This window comes from Ursus americanus, chromosome 6 (assembly GCF_024610735.1).
Source record: "Ursus americanus isolate L20-20 chromosome 6, mUrsAme1.1.p, whole genome shotgun sequence".
NCBI classification, from domain to species: domain Eukaryota; kingdom Metazoa; phylum Chordata; class Mammalia; order Carnivora; family Ursidae; genus Ursus; species Ursus americanus.
The window spans coordinates 68,149,023-68,166,275 of NC_142132.1; the positions used below are offsets into that span (position 1 = coordinate 68,149,023).

Sequence of the window (17,253 nt, forward strand, 5' to 3'; positions counted from 1 at the left end):
CTAATGATCCTTCCTATTTCATTGGTGTTGGATGTGATCTCTCCCCTTTCATTCATAATTTTATTAGTTTGGGTCCTTTCTCTATTCTTTTGAATAAGTCTTGCCAGTGGCTTATCAATCTTATTTATTCTTTCAAAGAACCAGCTTCCAGTTCTGTTGATCTGCTCTAGCATGCTCCTGGTTTCTAATTCATTGATCTCTGCTCTAATCTTGATCACCTGCCTTCTTATGCGTGGGTTAGGCCTGTTCTTCTGTTCCAGCTCCAGCTTCTTGAGGTGAGAATATAAAAACTGCATTTTAGATTTTTCTATTCTTTTGAGTGAGGCTTGGATGGCTATGTATTTTCCCCTTAGGACTGCCTTTGCAGTGTCCCATAGGTTTTGGACCAATTTGTTTTCATTTTTGTTGGTCTCCAAAAATTGTTTAATCTCCTTCTTAATTCCCTGGTTTACCCAATCATTCTGGAGCATGATGGTTCTTAGTTTCCAAGTGTTTGAGGTTCTTCCAAATTTTTCCTTGTGATTGAGTTCCAGTTTCAAAGCACTGTGGTCTGAGAATATGCAGGGAATAATCTCAGTCTTTTGGTATGCCTTGAGACCTGTTTTGTGACCCAGTATATGGTTTATTCTGGAGAAAGTTCCATGTGCATTCGAAAAGAATGAGTGTTCTGTTGTTCTGGGGTGTAGTGTTCTGTATATATCTATGAGGTTCATCTGGTCCAGTATATCATTCAAAGCTCTTGTTTCTTTGTTGATTTTCTGCTTAGGTGATCTGTCTATTGCTGATAGTGGAGTGTTGAGGTCCCCTACTATTAATGTATTATTATCTATATGTCTCTTTTTTCTGGCTAAGAGTTGGCTTGTGTATGTAGCTGCTCCCCTGTTGGAGGCATAGATATTTATAATTGTCATATCCACTTGTTGGATACATCCTTTAAGAATAATGTAGTGTCCTTCTGTATCTCTAACTACAGTCTTTAGTTTAAAATCTAATCTGTCTGATATAAGAATTGCTACCCCAGCTTTCTTTTGAGGTCCATTGGCATGAAAAATGGTTTCCCATCCCTTCATTTTCATTCTGGATGTATCTTTATGTTCAAAATGAGTCTCTTGTCGACAGCAAATTGATGGGTCATGTCTTTTTATCCAATCTGCAACCCTGTGGCATTTATGGGAGTATTTAGGCCATTCACATTGAGAGTGATTATTGAGAGAGATGATTTTAATGATGCCATGTTGCCTGTGAAGTCTTTGTTTCTATAGATTGTAAATTTCTGTTCTGTATCACTCCTGGGGCCTTTTTACTTTTATAGAACCCCCCCTTAATATCTCATGTAGGGCTGGCTTAGTAGTCATAAATCCCTTCAGTTTCTGCCGGTCTTGGAAGGTCCTTATCTCTCCATCAATTCTGAATGACAGCCTTGCTGGATAAAGGATCCTTGGCTGCATGTTCTTCTCAGTTAGAGCTTTGACAATACGCTGCCAACCCTTCCTAGCCTGCCAGGTCTCTGTAGACAGGTCTGACGTTATTCTGATATTCTTCCCTCTGTATGTAAGGATTTTCTTCCCCCTGGCCACTTTCAAGACTGTATCTTTGGATCTAATATTTGCGAATTGCACCATGACGTGACGTGGTGTAGGTCTGTTTTCAGTGATCTTGGGAGGGGTCCTCTCTGCCTCTTGGACACAAATGCTTGTTTCCTTTGCCAGATTAGGGAAGTTCTCAGCTACAATTTGTTCAAATATCTCTTCTAGACCTCTCTCTTTCTCCACCCCCTCGGGGATGCCGATGATTCTGACATTGGAACGTTTCATTGAGTCAGTAATCTCCAGTAATCTACATTCTTGAGATTGGATTTTTTAGAGCCAAGTTTCCGTTTTAACTTTCTCTTCTACCATCCCATCTTCCAATTCACTAATTCATTCTTCTGCCTTATTTACCCTGGCCGTCAGAGTACAAAGTTGTTTTATATTATGCCTCTTACCATAATAGCTGGTTGAAAAAAATAGCAATAGAGATCATTTTCCAGTGGTTACATCTTTGGTGGCCTAATTTTAGTGGTTGTATAGCCTTCCTTCGTGTGGCTGTGCCATGGTTTACCGTTCTGGTCTTCATTTGGGGCCACATGTGTTTTTGGTTTGGGGCTACTAAAAAAAAAGTGGTATTTTTTGTAGCTAACCTTTGCACACATCTGTAATTATTGACACACGATGAATTCTTATAAGTGGGAATATAGGATCCAAAGTTATATTTTATGCTCAATTCTTATTCCCTTCTCTCATCAAACAGTGATGGTTCCTGAAAACTTTTGCCAGTTAGGTGAAAAATGATATTTTGTGTTGTTTAGATTTGCATTGAGAAGTGTTTTTGATGGGAAACATTTTCCTTAACTCTTTGTAATTCCTTTGGTTGAATTTCTTTTTTTAAAAGAAGTATTTATTTATTTATTTGAGAGAGAGAGAGAGAGAGAGAGAGAGAGAAGTAGTGTGAACAGGGGGAGGGAGAGGGAGAATCCTTGAGCACACTCCCCGACAAGCAGGGAGCCCAATGTGGGGTTTGATCCCGGACCCTGAGATCATGACCTGAGCCAAAACCAAGAGTCAGCTGCTGGTCACTTAACCGACTGAGCCACCCAGGCACCTGTTTGAATTTCTGATAGATGTGTTCATCTTTATCTTCTTGGTTTGACAGAACTCTTGAAATTAGCAATATTTTTCCTTTTTATGACACATGGGTGGCAATATTTTCCCTAACTTGTCTTTTGTCTTTTAATTTTAGTTGATGATGTTTTCCTAGACATACCTTCCTTGAGTGGTTGACATGGGTTTTTGCCTAGAATCTATTTTTTTTTGTCCAACTGCATCCTGTTAGAAATGAAATACTTTAAGGATGAATTTGTCATCCTTTAAGGGTAAATGTCTGCAAGACCCCTGCAAAGCCTCAAGCCTGTGTTGCATTTCCCCAGCATTGCTCTGACCAAATGTGCCAACTCCTGCAAGAATAAGATAGAGCCAGATTTCAAGTGGTTTTTGACAGTCTTTTAGCAAACATTTTCTGAGAAGCTCTGACCCAAGCATCTGTGAATCAGTCATACCTCTTTTTAATCTCCACAGCCAAGATCAGCCCCTGGCATTTGGTTCTGTCTGGATGATCAAGGCAGTGCTGTCCAATTAAATACAGTGCAAACCACAGACATTATTTCAAATCATCCGGTAGCCACACTAAATAGAAGGAAGTAGAAACAGGTGAAATTAATTTTACAAATATATTTAATGCAACCCAATACATTGAAAATATTATCATTCCAGCATGTAATGAACATAAAAAATGTTGAGATATTTTGCACTCTTTGTTTTCATACGAAGTCTTTAAAATCTGGTGTGCATTTTGCACTTTCAGCACATAGATAGCACATGTGGCTGGGGGCCATGGGACTGGACAGTGCAGGCCTAAAAATAGCAGTTTGGCTCTGGGTAAAAGCAGAAGTCCCAACAGATCGTAATTAAAACAGAATCTTACATTAGGGTCCTCATCCCTGTGACCAGCCTAAGGATGAGAACAGCTGGTGGCCACTTTGTGAAATTTCTTTTTTTTTTTTTAAAGATTTTGTTTCTTTATTTGAGAGAGGGGGAGAGAGAGAGAGAGAGCTCATGCACAGGAGCAGGGGGGAGGGGCAGAGAGAGAATCAGACTCCCCCTGAGCAGGGAGCCTGATGTGGGGCTCGATCCTGGGACTCCGAAGACCACATAGGCACCCCTCTCTTAACATTTTTGTAGCTCTGAGGATTTCAGTTTTTCCACATCTGTACCCATATGCGTGTTTTACTTTAAGGGCCTGCAGTGATGACCCCCACGCTCCACCCAGAATCGAGCCGAAGCTGTTGGAAGCCACTGCTCAGGACACCCTACGTGTGTCCATCACCAGACGAGACTGGCTTCTTCAAGAGAAGCAGCAGTTGCAGGTACGCAGGTGAAGAATCTTCAGGAAATAGGCCAGCATTTTTCTTACCCGTGGAAGCTGAATGCAGCAGGGTGGGTCTTTGCTTTGCTTGAGTGTAGCAATTAGAACTTTGGCCGTCCACCCGTGAAGTACAACAGGGAGAGATGGGTGGAGTTGGCCAGAGGGCTTGTAGGAATCTCATTACACACAGGGTTGAAAGCTCAGCAGTGTTTGTGCCTGTTTTCGATATTCCTCATTACCTTTTGAATATGCTTTCCTTGTCTGCCAGGCCAATTTGTCACCTCTTATCATTTTGACCTTTATGAGGTTCTTTTGAAAGGCAGGAAGAAATCTGTGCTGTGAAAATCCTTTATGGAAAATTGCATCGAGTTGAAGTGTAAGGAGCTGTTGTTAGGGGGCAGAGTTTTTTTTTTTTTTTTTTTAAAGATTTATTTATTTATTCGACAGAGATAGAGACAGCCAGCGAGAGAGGGAACACAAGCAGGGGGAGTGGGAGAGGAAGAAGCAGGCTCATAGCGGAGGAGCCTGATGTGGGGCTCAATCCCATAACGCCGGGATCACGCCCTGAGCTGAAGGCAGACGCTTAACCGCTGTGCCACCCAGGCGCCCCGGGGGCAGAGTTTTAAGTATGGACTGGGCAAGGCTAGCATGTCTGGGGAAAACTGGTAGGCATCTCATGGGTCCTCCAGGTTGGCCCAGAGCAGTGGGTGAAAGTTGGCCATCCAGGGGCTAGAAGTCTAGGTGCTGCACCGAGTTAGAGGCAGGAGGCCATCAGGTGCTCCGGAAGTTGAGAACCCCCTCCTGGGTTCACACCAGCTGGAGCCTGGAGGCTTGGAAGCAGGAAAAGAGGAACAAGGAAGCATCAACTGAAGGCAGCGTGATTTCCAGAAGGAGCATAGGTCTTTAACACCTGAGTGCAAATCTTGGTTTAGGTTCTAAACAATGAATGCATTTAGACTGGTTTATGGGGCTTGGAGGAGTTACTGGACTGCCCTCCCATCCCTACTCCCTTGTGCAGAGTATTGTTATCTGAGTTTGCCCACCCAAGTCCCCATAATAGCAAGGTGGCAAAGGGAGGCAAAAGTCATCACAATTTAAAATATTATCCAATAAACTGAACACTTATATATTCAGTGAGTATCATCATAAAAGTTTGTCATGTGACATATGGGGTTTGGGAGTGAAAGGTCGAGAAAGAATTCTTGAGAAATCTTCGGTGCTAAAAGGTGGTTTTACTAAAGCATGGAGACAGGACCTGTGGGCAGAAAGAGCTGCACTTGAGGAGAGACTGATTATATAATTTAAGTTGGGAGGGGGTTAGGAATAGCGCAAGTCTCTAAGGAATTTGGAAGTGAGGTTTCCAGGACCTCGAGGGGTCATTTACTACTATCTAGTAAACTCTAAGTCATGAGACCCTTCAGATGTATATCAGTGGGCCATGTGTTTGGAGGATGGTTGCTAACATATATCTTGGGGGGGGGGGGAGTTGAGTAGAGAGATAAAGGAAGTTTCCAAAGGGATTTTTATATGTTAAAGACTTGCAGGATCCTGGAAGTCACGCTAATGTCAAGCTAAGGTTGCCTTTTGCCTCTAGCGAATGTTCACATTGAGCCGTTGAGTTCCTGGAGGAAGGTCACCCTGCCTGTCTTAAGTACTTGTCAGTGGGCTGCAAAGGAAATTTGATTATTTTTTCTACATTTCTTTTGCTTTTCTTTTCCATATCAGTTTGGGTAGCTGAACATGGGGAATCTGGTTTTTGGTTTGGAACAATATTTAGCAGTTAAAGGTCTGCATAATTCCTGTTGATGTCATAACATACAGAAAATAATTTTAGCCTGGGATACTTAGTGTATGAGGGGAATGTTCTTGGCAGAGCTCTGGGGGAAAGTGAATATTCATTTATTCAGCAGGTATTTGAATGCCTCCTATGTGCCAAATACTGTTTGAAATGCTTAGGATTTCTGTGAAGTTGATGTTCTGTTACGGGTGGGCATGGGGAGATAGATAAGAAATGGCAAACAGAATTAATACCAAAATTATCTCCTTACTATGTTGTAGGGTGCTAGGAGCTATAAGGCATAGGCTAAGATCAACTCATGGTGCAGTGAGATTGAAGCAGAGGGAAGAGCCATGTGAAGGCATCCAGCAGGCCAGGGTAGGGGAGAGTAGTAGGGGAGAAGGTCAGGGAGCAAAGAGGTCTTGGAGGGCCTTGCACACCTGAGTGAGCACTCAGGCTCCTAGGTGTTAAGCAGTGGAATGACATAATCTGACCATGTTTTAAAGACTCACTTGGACTTCTGTGTTAAGAATAGGGTGTAGGGCCACTGTGGAAAAAGCACGGTGGGTCTTCACAGCATTAAAATTAGAATTACCATGCAATCAAGCAATTCCACTTCTGGGTATATGCCCGAGGGAATTAAAGTCAGGGCTGCATAGAGATGTTCAAAACAGTATTATTCACAAGAGCCAAAAGGTAGAGGCAACCCAAGTGTCCATCTCTAGATGAATGGATAAACCAAATGTGGTCCATCCACACAACGGAGTATTATACAAACTTAAGAAGGAAGGAAATTCTGACACATGGTGCAACTTGGATGAACCTTGAAGACATCATGCTGGGTGAAATATGCCAGTCACAGAAGGGTAAATACTATGATTCCATTTCCATGAGGTTCCTAGAGATTCCTAGAGACAGAAAGTGGAATGGCAGTTGTCAGGGGTTGAGGGGAGGAGGGGTAATGAGGAGCTGGAGTTTAATGGGGACAGAGATTTGGTTTATAAGATGAAGAGGTTTTGGATGGATGGTGGTGATTGTTGCACAGCAGTGTGGATGTGCTTAATGCCATGCAACCAGCCTTACAAATGGCTAAGATGGTGAATTTATGGTACATGTATTTACCACAGTTATAAAGAAAGAAAGAAAGGAACAGCGTATGGGCAGAGGTGGAGGTGGGGAGGTTTGTTGGGAAACAGTGCCAATGAGATTGTAACGTTAGACCGATGGGAGACATATTATCTTCTTCTTGGAGTGTCTCAGGGGTGGATCTTCGACACCTCCTTAGTCACTACCCCCCATCCCCTACTGGAAGTGAGGTCAGGAGGTAGAAGTTGTAGGTGATCTGTACCTTGGGTTTGAGAGACCGCAGATAAGAGATGGGGAGACACCCAGGATTAGAGCTCTGCTCTTATCAGCCAGAAACCAATGCACGGGTCGCGGGAGTGTGGTGATTGAAAGAGTCTCATTTTAAATTCAGAATGCTACAGGCAGTGAGGTGATTATCTGCTCCCACCCCGTACACGCGATGGGCGTTCAATAACCTGCTGCTTGTTTTGTTCTTTGACCTCAAGATTGGATGATACACTATAGATTCTTTGGATTTTGGTTTGCTGTATGAGTGGAAATGGGATTTATTTAATATTGTTATGAACTTGAGACCACACAACACTATCTGCAGCGTCCCACTGCTCTTTCCATCTTGTAGACTTAGGAAACTGTGATTTTTCATCCTTCGCTACACACTACATTTTCATGTTTGGGGACAGACCAACCGAGGATTGTTCGCTTTTCTCTTTCGGCCTGTGGCCTGTGTTACCTGCTTAGCTCATACCTCAAGCCCATGATGTTTGCTGCTCTATAATCTAGCTCTTCCGCCTGAAATGAAGTAAGTCATTTATATATTCGCTTGGTTCTTCCAAGTCTAATTCCTGGCTCACCCGCCATAGTTATTTAATACTTGGGGGGAGGGGAATGCTTTTCCTTATGCCAACTGACCCAAACTATAAAGCTGGCGTGATTTTTCCAGGTCAGCAAACCTCCGAAAATCAACCTGCCTCAGAACGGAACTTCATGGCTTTCATGCCTAAGGCTGACTCTCATTCGAAGGGCTCATTATCAGCAGAGCAGTTTGCTATGAGTAGGGTTAATTTATAAAACCTGCTTTCTCCATTCTCTGCAGAAAGAAATCGAAGCTCTGCAAGCAAGAATGTCTGTGCTGGAAGCAAAAGATCAGCAGCTGAGAAGGGAGATAGAGGAGCAAGAGCAACTCCTCCCATGGCAGGGCTGTGACCTGACCGCGCTGGTGGGCGGGCTGTCCCTGGGCGAGCTGCAGGAAGTCAGCAAGGCCTTGCGTGACACCCTGGCCTTAGCCAGCCAGATGCCCCTCTGTGCAGAACCACCTGAAACCGTAAGGAGGTACTGATTTCCTAACTGATTTGGGATCGCTCACCTCTTTGACCAGTTTAGGGGACTGATGTTACCTGCTGTCCCTCATCCACAAATATTTTCCAAGCAGGGCTCTAGTTTTCAATGGAAGCACTATCGTTATTTTGAGCAGAAAAATTCTTCCTGTGTGGGGCATTCCTGAATATTGGGAGATATTTTACATCCTGGCCACCCAGCCTACCCAATGCCAGCACTCCTCTCCATTCTACTATGTACCCCCCCCCAATTTCCAGATACCCCCAGGGGCACCTTCTCTCCCTTTGAGATCCATTGCAGCTCCATGGGTTAGAGATTCTGATGCCAGCCTTTGCTGAGGACGAGCATCTGGAGACAGGTGAACTATCCCTCTGGCTGATGGAGGGGGTGAGCCATTAAAGAGGGGGGTACTCGGTCAGTGACAGTGTTTCCATCAGGAAGAAAGAATGATTATCAGTAATAGCTAGCATTTATTGAGTCCTTACTCTTTCCTAGGCACTGTGAGAAGCTTTATGTATTGCTTCTCTTATTATATTTATCTTATAGATGAGGTAAAGGAAGTTCAAGAAGGTTCATAATTTGCCCACAGTCCCAGTAAGAGGTAAAATTGATACTTCAACAACTGTTTGTTACTTCTCAGCCTAGTTTCTTACTTACTTCTTCTACTTACTGTGGAGTGAGAATCTTCCCTATGTTCTGTATTGTGGAATATCCACAAGATACACTTCTATGTCTTGCTCTTCAGGAGATCATGGTCTTACTTTGGTGAAAGGCAGAAGTCACAGGTACACGTGTTAGCTAAGAAGCTGACTGGTGCCCGAATGAACATGCAGATGGGTAGTAAGGACTGCGGGAGGGATTCGTGTTCTCCTGAGTTATTATGCTGAAGACAGTACTTCATAAAACTTACCACCTGTTGTGGGCTCTGCCATCCGATTCTCTGGGGGTGAAACCTCACTCAACCACGTAACAGAAGGAAACCACTTATTATTCGGGGGAGGGGATGATGATTATAGGGCTGTTATGTGGATCAACTGGTAATACATATAAAGCTCTCATAACCGTGCGTGGGTGGTAGTAAGCACTTTACTCTGCTTACTGCTTGTCATTTTTATCATGGGATTCCAGTCTCCTGAAGGCCTTCAAACTGCCTGTGCTAATGTGCCTTAGACTATTTAGTGAGTAATGTCCCCTCTTATCCACATAGCACATCCCATCCAGCCAAGAAAAGCAAACCACGGATGCTAGGCTAGGGAGGAGCTTAGGACTTCCTTCCATTCCCCTCCCAGCCCTAATATTTCCCTTCAGAAATCTAACCTCAAGGCTCACACCCATGGGAAAAGGAGAAGAGATTTGGATTGTTGCCAAATTTCAGCCAGAGGAAACTGACCATTGAATATGACTTGTGCTCTCCCATGGTGCTTGCTTACACGTCCTTCTGTTGCCTCTGCCTCTGAGCTCTTTCCCGCTCCCGCTTCCTGTGCTCTCGCTGGAAGTCATTCTATAGCTGTATGCACACACACACACACACACACACACACAGAGATAGAGGTACGTATGCTACGTATCATATACTTTGTCATGTCATTATACATATGCACATACGCATTGTATTTTATATATGTATTATGTGTAATATATAAGATGAAACATACATGTGAATTTATTATTATGTTTACAAATACATATATTTACATTTGAGGCTTAAAATGATCCTTTTCTGTCCTACCATCCAGATGTGTCCTACTTATTTTTCCTTTTGCTTTTCACCGCACAGAGGTTCGTTACATGCCTCTCCTCTCTCGCACAAGGTGATGCCTCTTTGAGGCAAAAAGCTAGGGCATGCTTAACTTAGAATCCACTGCAGTGTTTAACAAAGCCTCTGGGTTTTGAGGCGAATTCCTGGGCAGTCTCCCTGCAGGTGTGCCCTGTACTCTACAGAGACGCCAGGTTGTGGAGTGAGCGCTTTCTCACACACCAGCTCGGGGCCTTCAGAGCAGCCAGGGGCGGCAGGGGGGCTGGTCTCCTTGTTCGCATTTTACAGATGAGGAAACAAAGGCTCTGGGGGTGTTTCTGGTGAAGCAGCCACAAAGAGACCTTCTCGTATACATCCACAGCTGCCTTTGGGCCTGAACTACTAAAAGGTAGTTTCTTTCCAGAGATCTGAGGAAGTTGTTTCTCTTTGTCTAAAACAACGATCTCCACGGTGTGGTAGGCTGATAGAGCAGGGCCCTTGAACTTGCATCCTATCATTTCTAGTCTGTGATTCTGCCTATGTGCTCAGCCTGGGATGTTTCTCATGAGCAGAACACTGCCAGCACTGAGTGGAATTTTGTGTGGCTGGGGGAGTGACCACGCCGGCACATCTCCTAATGTGGGTGACCCTGCAACAGGTGACCCTTGGCATCTCCTTTATTTGCTTAGTGGTGCAGGCAGGCACCTCCCTGCCTCAGGGCAGTTCGGGGCGTGTAGGTACAGGTTTTGACAGGTCAGCCTCCTGTCTGCCACACTAGGGAGGTGAGGCGTCATGCTGTTCCTGACCATAAATATTAACTGGAAAAAGTCATTATTATTATGTGGGCTTTCCATTTAAGAAGGAAGACACACCTTTTCCAAGCTGATGGGCTGCAGCATGGACTCCCAGAAATAGAGCGTTCGAAAGAAGCCAGTGCCGAGTCCTATGGCTCGATAGGTCAGAGATTGCTTGCTCTAGTGTTTTTAACTAATTGTACACGATCTTGTTAACTTAGTTTTTCCTGTGAGATACTGGTTTTCTTTTAGAAGGTGTTGACTTGGGGGCATATCTCGTAGGTGCCCCAGCCAGAAGACTGGATCTTATATGCATCAAGAGTTTGCTTTGTTGACAAACGTCTTTGTTGTTCACGAGAGTAGTTTCTTCTTAGGCCGGATGGAGAGATCCTGACAAATCATGAAATAGGCAAATCTTGAAGTCTTTTGCAGAGAGGCTGTAGAGACTGGTATTGTTACAAATATGTGGAGAAACAGACCACTCAACATCAAAATTACTATTATCATCACCCATAAAGATTCTTCATACAGACCAGCTATAAACTCAGGGTACTGTCTGGGGAGAAGCTGTTTTTGATTTACTCAACTTGGTAATGCACAAGTTCAAAGGGAAGGATATGCTTCTTTCCCTGGATAAACCACACAGCTTGAAAAGAAACTTCCTAATTGCACTTGGCATTTCTGAGCAGATCGCTGGTGGACGCTCTGTGCTTACACGGCGCCATCGTTTCTGACCGTAGCTCGTTGGGAATCATCTGGTGGGTGTTAGAGAGGGGCTGGAGGTAGGACGTTGTGCGCTGGGGATGAGAGAGCCCATGGCTTTTTATTTGGACTTTATAATAGAAACCAAAGCAGCAGTTTGAATTTTCTGATGTCTGTGTTTTGGATCAATTATCTTCACAGGATGGAATGAAGAGCTGCCTGCTCAGAGATAGCATAGCTGCCTCTTGATAGAGCCAACAGAAATGGTTTTCTTTCGAAGACCAAGGGACCATTTTTAAGCCACTGGGGAATCAGGAACTCGACAGTGTGGAAGCTGACAGAGCAGGGATGTAGAAAGGACAGGGGCCACTGGAAAGATATATTCATTTGAATTTCCTTTATCCCTGGGGGATTCCAACCCTTCAGCCTTAAAACAAACTCCCTGTTTCCTCTCCTAAATTCTCCTTTAATGGGAGAGGTCTAGATGGATGGCTTTTATCCAGTGAGCTTGATTCTCCTTCCACGTTAACTCATCCTTCTCATTCCATCCCATGCTGACTCCACTCAGATAATCGGTAATGGAATTGGGTGTGAGGGGTGGGGAGAAGGATGGGACACAGAGAGGAAGGATGTGACAGGTTCTGGGGTTTCCTTTGCCACATCCCTGCATGTGGGGTGTGAGTTTCCATCTACTCACTTGGCATAAATTGAGGAGGGTGGTGACTTGCAGCTCATCTCTCTCCGGGGCGGTTAGCTCAGCTCCTGCGGCCTCTGTTGGTCTGTGTGCCTCACCCACCAGGGGAGCGCTGGGGTGTGACCCTGTCCAGCAGCATGTGGCCAACTGTGAAGTGAGATAGGAATAATCCCAGTCATAACAATAGAGTTAAAGGCTGCCACGACACTTCCTAACATTCTTTAGATGCCTGTGACTGGCTTGTATTAGCCTGTGGTTGAGCTCTTCATTCCTCAGCCCCTGGAATCTTTCATGCTTCACGTGAAATGTGCTCTGGCAGCTCATGGATGAATTGTTTCTTGTTGTGCATTTGGAAGAAATGTGTCACATTGCTTTACAAACCATTGGCACAAACTGTGAAACTGGCTCCACCTCTGGTTACAGGGAGGCTGGCTGGAGCGTGATGGGTGCATCCGGGGCCTCGGTCAGCATGACTGAGCAGCACGGGGCAGCAGGCGGCCAGCCAGCCAAGGATGCTCCCTCCTCCCTACTGCGCACCACTTGGGGCTCCCCAGGGAGGACGATGGACTCTTCCAGAGCTCAGGTATGCCTCTCACAGGTGTCTTCAGTCCCCAGTGAGCAGCCCAGGCCGATATCAGGGATCCTCTCAAGACAGAGTGAAATAATGAAATTCAGCAGTTCACAATTGACTGAAACAAAATCAATAGTCCCACGTTCCCCTCAGATCCATATCTTATGAGAGTGAGGAGGCATAGTGAACACAGCAGGGCCTGGATTGGGAAATAGGCCTCCACGTCCGGGAGGAGCATGCGGGATCCTCAGAGCGTGTGTGGAGAGGCAGCTGTGTGTTCCTGCGAGCCGGGGTGATTGCACAAGGTGGCCCAAAGCGGGGTGACACAGAGACTTCAGGACACCCCTCCGGTCTCCCAGCCTCTCTCCGTTTGTGTGATTATGTTCTTTAGTCTCTCCTTCTGGCCTTTGTTTTTCTTCCTTCTCTGCCTTTGTCTTTGACCGGGTAGGTCTGCCAGGAGCAGTGGCTTTATGGGACTAATCCATCAGAAATCACCTGGCGGCGTGGCTCTGTGGCTGCTGGAACCACTGTCCAGGGGATTCTGACTTTTCTTTCTTTGTTGTAAAGCATACGCCTTGCCTTTCCCAGGAATTGTAGAGGCAGACAGTATTTGGCCAGACAGTCCATGGGTTAGACGGTGACATAGGAGCAAAGCAAGACTGATGTGTCCTTGTCGTGGTGTTAGGCAGCGCTCCTTGTTAGGCGTGTCCCCGGTGTTTGGGAACGCTCTGCAGGTGTGCCTCCCAAATGTCACATTTATTGTGGCTTTCTTTCTTACTGAGATTTGTGTTAACAATCCCATATTAATTTTAACATTGCTATTGTTTACAAAATGCTAATTTTTGCTCACCATAACCCTATAAGGTATTCTGGACAGCATATTGTTTTTATGCCCATTTTGCAGTTGAGGCTGCTTGGCCCCAAGTCACACAGCAGCAGTGTTCTGACGTCTGTGGCCAATCTTTGATATGGGTGTGGGTGGGGGGAGAGAGACGGTTAATGCCGACAGCCCAGGAGAGACCAGGGCTTCGAACCCAGTGCCCAGGCAGGCAATGGAAAGAAGTCCAACTTATCCGGGCGTGGGTCTGTGGGTCCAAGCGGAAGAGAATGCGTGTCATTCCAGGCCAGTGATGGTTGTCTCTGTGCCCCACAGATCACCTGGGGTCACCTGAGAGGAATCAGCAAACAGGTCTCTACACACAGGAGGCCAGATGCTTCGGGTCAGAGAGGTCTGCTGGCAGCTCCGAAGAAAGGATGTAGGAGGAAGGGGGCATGGCAAGGAAGCCAGGCCTTGCGCTACAGGAACCGGAAGTCTGGTTTATAAAATGAAGGTTTGAACCAGACGATGTTGAAGGTTCCTTCCGGATCTAGAACACTTTGCACTTTCAGATTTTGTGAAATCAGTTAAAATACACTGCTGGGAAGCACAGTCATTCTGTTCCTGATAGCCCCCAGATGAGTTCCCCATCCAGGTTCCCTGGGCAGACTGTGACCGTCCTTGGGGCATGGTGCTCAAGTTCTGTCTTTTCTCAGAGAGGCAGTGCTAATGACTAGCATGTCCCTGGACGCCAGTCAGAACTGAAGCCCGCATGGTGACTACAGTAGAGTTGGGAGTGCAGCTTACTACTGTGTCCTCCTGTTTCCTTTGGAAGATTGTCATTATAGGCAATGAGAAAAGTATACCAACCATAACTTGGAAGAGAAGGAGAAGAGTTGGAAGAGAAGGAAGGGATTTGAAACTACCACCCCTCTCGATGGGTACAGTTGCCACTCACCCCTAGAAGACAGGCTTCTGTGTTTGTTGAGTGTATTTGAGAAGTTCAGGGGAGGAATCTCCTCTTCTTTTCAGATTTTTTTTAAAAAATGTCATTTTGTACTATATTGAGTTACCCTGATTTTCTACAAATGCTCTGTGCTCTGTTTCCTTCAAGGAGTTTCCAACGTGGGTCTATGATTATTTAGGTAGGTTCTTCTTGGGAGGCTTGTAATTTGTAGACTGATGCATTCTTCTTTTATAATTTAGGGATCAGATGAACTGTCTTCAGCTAGAGCCCCAGGGATTCTTCAAGATGGGAGATAATCATCTTAAACTGATTGCAGCCAGTTCTCCTAATATTGCAATTGCGAGTGATCTCTCAGCATACATGAATATGGGCTATTTTAAAATTTTTCCTCTGGTCAATTTCAATTTTTTATTTTCCATAATTATCACCTTGAGAACTGTTCTGTACCTAATTTCTTCATCATTTGGGTGTCTTCTACAGTCTTCTGTTCCTTTTCACCAAATTCTCTTATGCCTGACGGATCCCGAGAATATTTCCCTGTTTGTAGGTTGTATGTTACTATTCCCCGCTCCAACTCTTTGATGTTAATTTAAGACCACTAGACTGTTCTTCAGACCTTGAGCCAGAGGGTGAAAGCTCTTCCACTGAAAGGTAATTCAGTTCTGCTCAGACAGAACCTTTTCAAGTTCTCTGCAGAGAATATCCTTAGGCTGGAAATGCCAGCTCATTGCTCAGTGGGAATTTAGTTAAGAGCACTTCTGTCCCAGGCTGGTAAGAGGTGATTATTAATCCATCCTGTGCTGATTCCTAGGCTGTTGGGATGACCCGAAACAGAACCTTTAGGTTTCTGTAGATGCTGGCGGGGAGCCCTGTGCCTTATGGGGACATTTTTCTTAAGATGCTCATCCTGGCTGCTATGTCATTGCTACTTTGTACGTTCTCTTCGGCAAATTTCTTCAGCTTCCTCTTGGAGTTGTATTGATGTTGGGGTTTCATTTTTTATTCAGTTACTTGTGTAGGCAACTAGATTTTTTCCTGCTGTTCATTCATGTTGTTCAGCTTTGTTCTATTTTTGCAGTCTTTATCCAGTAAAATGTGTAAATCTTTAGTTTACTCACTGAAACATTTCAGGAAATGAAATATATAATATTCTCCCGTTTCTGGAATCCAACTGAACTGTTGCTTTGTCAGCAGATTTTGAAAGAGCCTGAGAGAAATGTAAGGTTTAAACTGTTTGTGCAGGGTTTAGCTGTGCATATGCTTGCTCTTAGCCAGACAATAAATAATTAAAGATGACTCAAAAAGCATCATAAACCCAAAGCAGAAAGTATAACCTTTTGGGCAAATTCATAGTTATGAAAAGTATGCACATTTGTAAATTTAGGAAAACAACATACATTTAAAAATATTAGTATTAAGAGGAAATGCAAGCAGTTCAGGGTAGTTCTTTAAAAAATTCTGGGGCAATGGGACATTACTTATTATTAAATAGAATTAGAGGACAGGGATTGACATGGAAATCTGAAGTTGCCTTTGGGTCACTTAACAGAGTAAACCCAGAGCCAGCTTCATTTCCCCCTGGATCAAGTTGTAGTGTTTTAAGGGTTAGACTCACAGGAGTTTGATGGAGGAAAGCTCTATAGCCCAGAACTGAAATCTTTTTGAATGTTTAAATACATTTTGGTTATGATGATAGTTGAAAATGTGGAGCCCACTTGGTTACCAGTCTTCAAAAAAGAAGAAGCCAGTAATTTATTTCCTCATTATATGGGAACAGGTGTCACTGAATAACTTGAGAGGAAGGGGTGGAGAGCAGAGTATTATGGTCTGAACGTAAGGCTGTTGATATTTTTGACTCTTACTCTCATTTCCTCTTCATCAGTTTAAAATCCTTTACAGACAAATGCCTGCAAGTCAAAATGCTTCTGGCATATGAACTACAGTTACAGTTTGGAGTAAGATGGTTTGAGAAGCACTGAAAGATCTGCTTGAATTAACACATGGAGTATTTGGGCAAGCCAAATACCAAGTAAATCAGTTGAAAATAAAGCTGTGATTTTTAATGGAACTGGCCTCAGAGGCAAGCTGTGACTCCATGATGTCAGGCAGTCTCCCAGTGGGGGTGGGAACTGGCAAGAGCCGGTGGGGCGATGGTGTGTGTGTGCACGTGCGTGTGCGTGCACGTGCGCTCTATCTTATCCATATCAGCAAATTTGGAAGACTGTAAATCCAGTACATTCAGTACTAGCGCTCGTTTCTCTGCTCCACATTTCCACATCAGCACCCTACCACAGGGCGTCTTTCCTATGAAGCTGGAAATCCTCGTGTGCTCTCACTCATTCTCTTTCCGCTATCCCCTTTGGGAGTACTTACACAAGCTACATAGATGTATTTTATTTAGAAGAATTTATAGTCTTACAAAATGTGACATCTCAATCTCAGTCTGCTGGGTTAGTTGGAGGAGTGGGACTTTACCACCAAAACTCTGGAGTAGCAGAGTGCAGTATTTTAGTTAGAGTTCAGACCCAGGATCCCTGAAATTCAGAGAAAGACTCAATAAGGAGACGAGTCACTAATGTGATCCATCGGTATCCAGAGAATGAATCAAAGAGCTGAAAGTGTGAGTATTTCTCTGGCCTATTTTTCTATATTTCTTTCATTTAATCTCTTTTGCTTGGGGCAGAGAGGGAAACATCACCTATATTTACCCCAGTTAAAAACCCATGTGCTTGATGTCTGTCAGATTACTCAAAGCTACTTTCTTACTCTGATATAGTCATGGTTATTTGTATGAATGCTTTATTAAAAACCTTTC

General features: G+C 44.3%; 1 protein-coding gene across 2 annotated transcripts in view; it reads left to right on the forward strand.

The window, feature by feature from the left end:
* Positions 1 to 17,253, forward strand: part of DISC1 (DISC1 scaffold protein) — a 364,802-nt gene that overhangs the window by 122,864 nt on the left and 224,685 nt on the right. For both annotated transcript variants that reach the window (XM_045783648.2, XM_087863118.1), the window contains exons 5-6: positions 3,832 to 3,961; positions 7,917 to 8,152. In XM_045783648.2, coding sequence (XP_045639604.2) covers positions 3,832 to 3,961; positions 7,917 to 8,152 — 366 coding nt within the window. The remainder of the gene's footprint in view (positions 1 to 3,831; positions 3,962 to 7,916; positions 8,153 to 17,253) is intronic.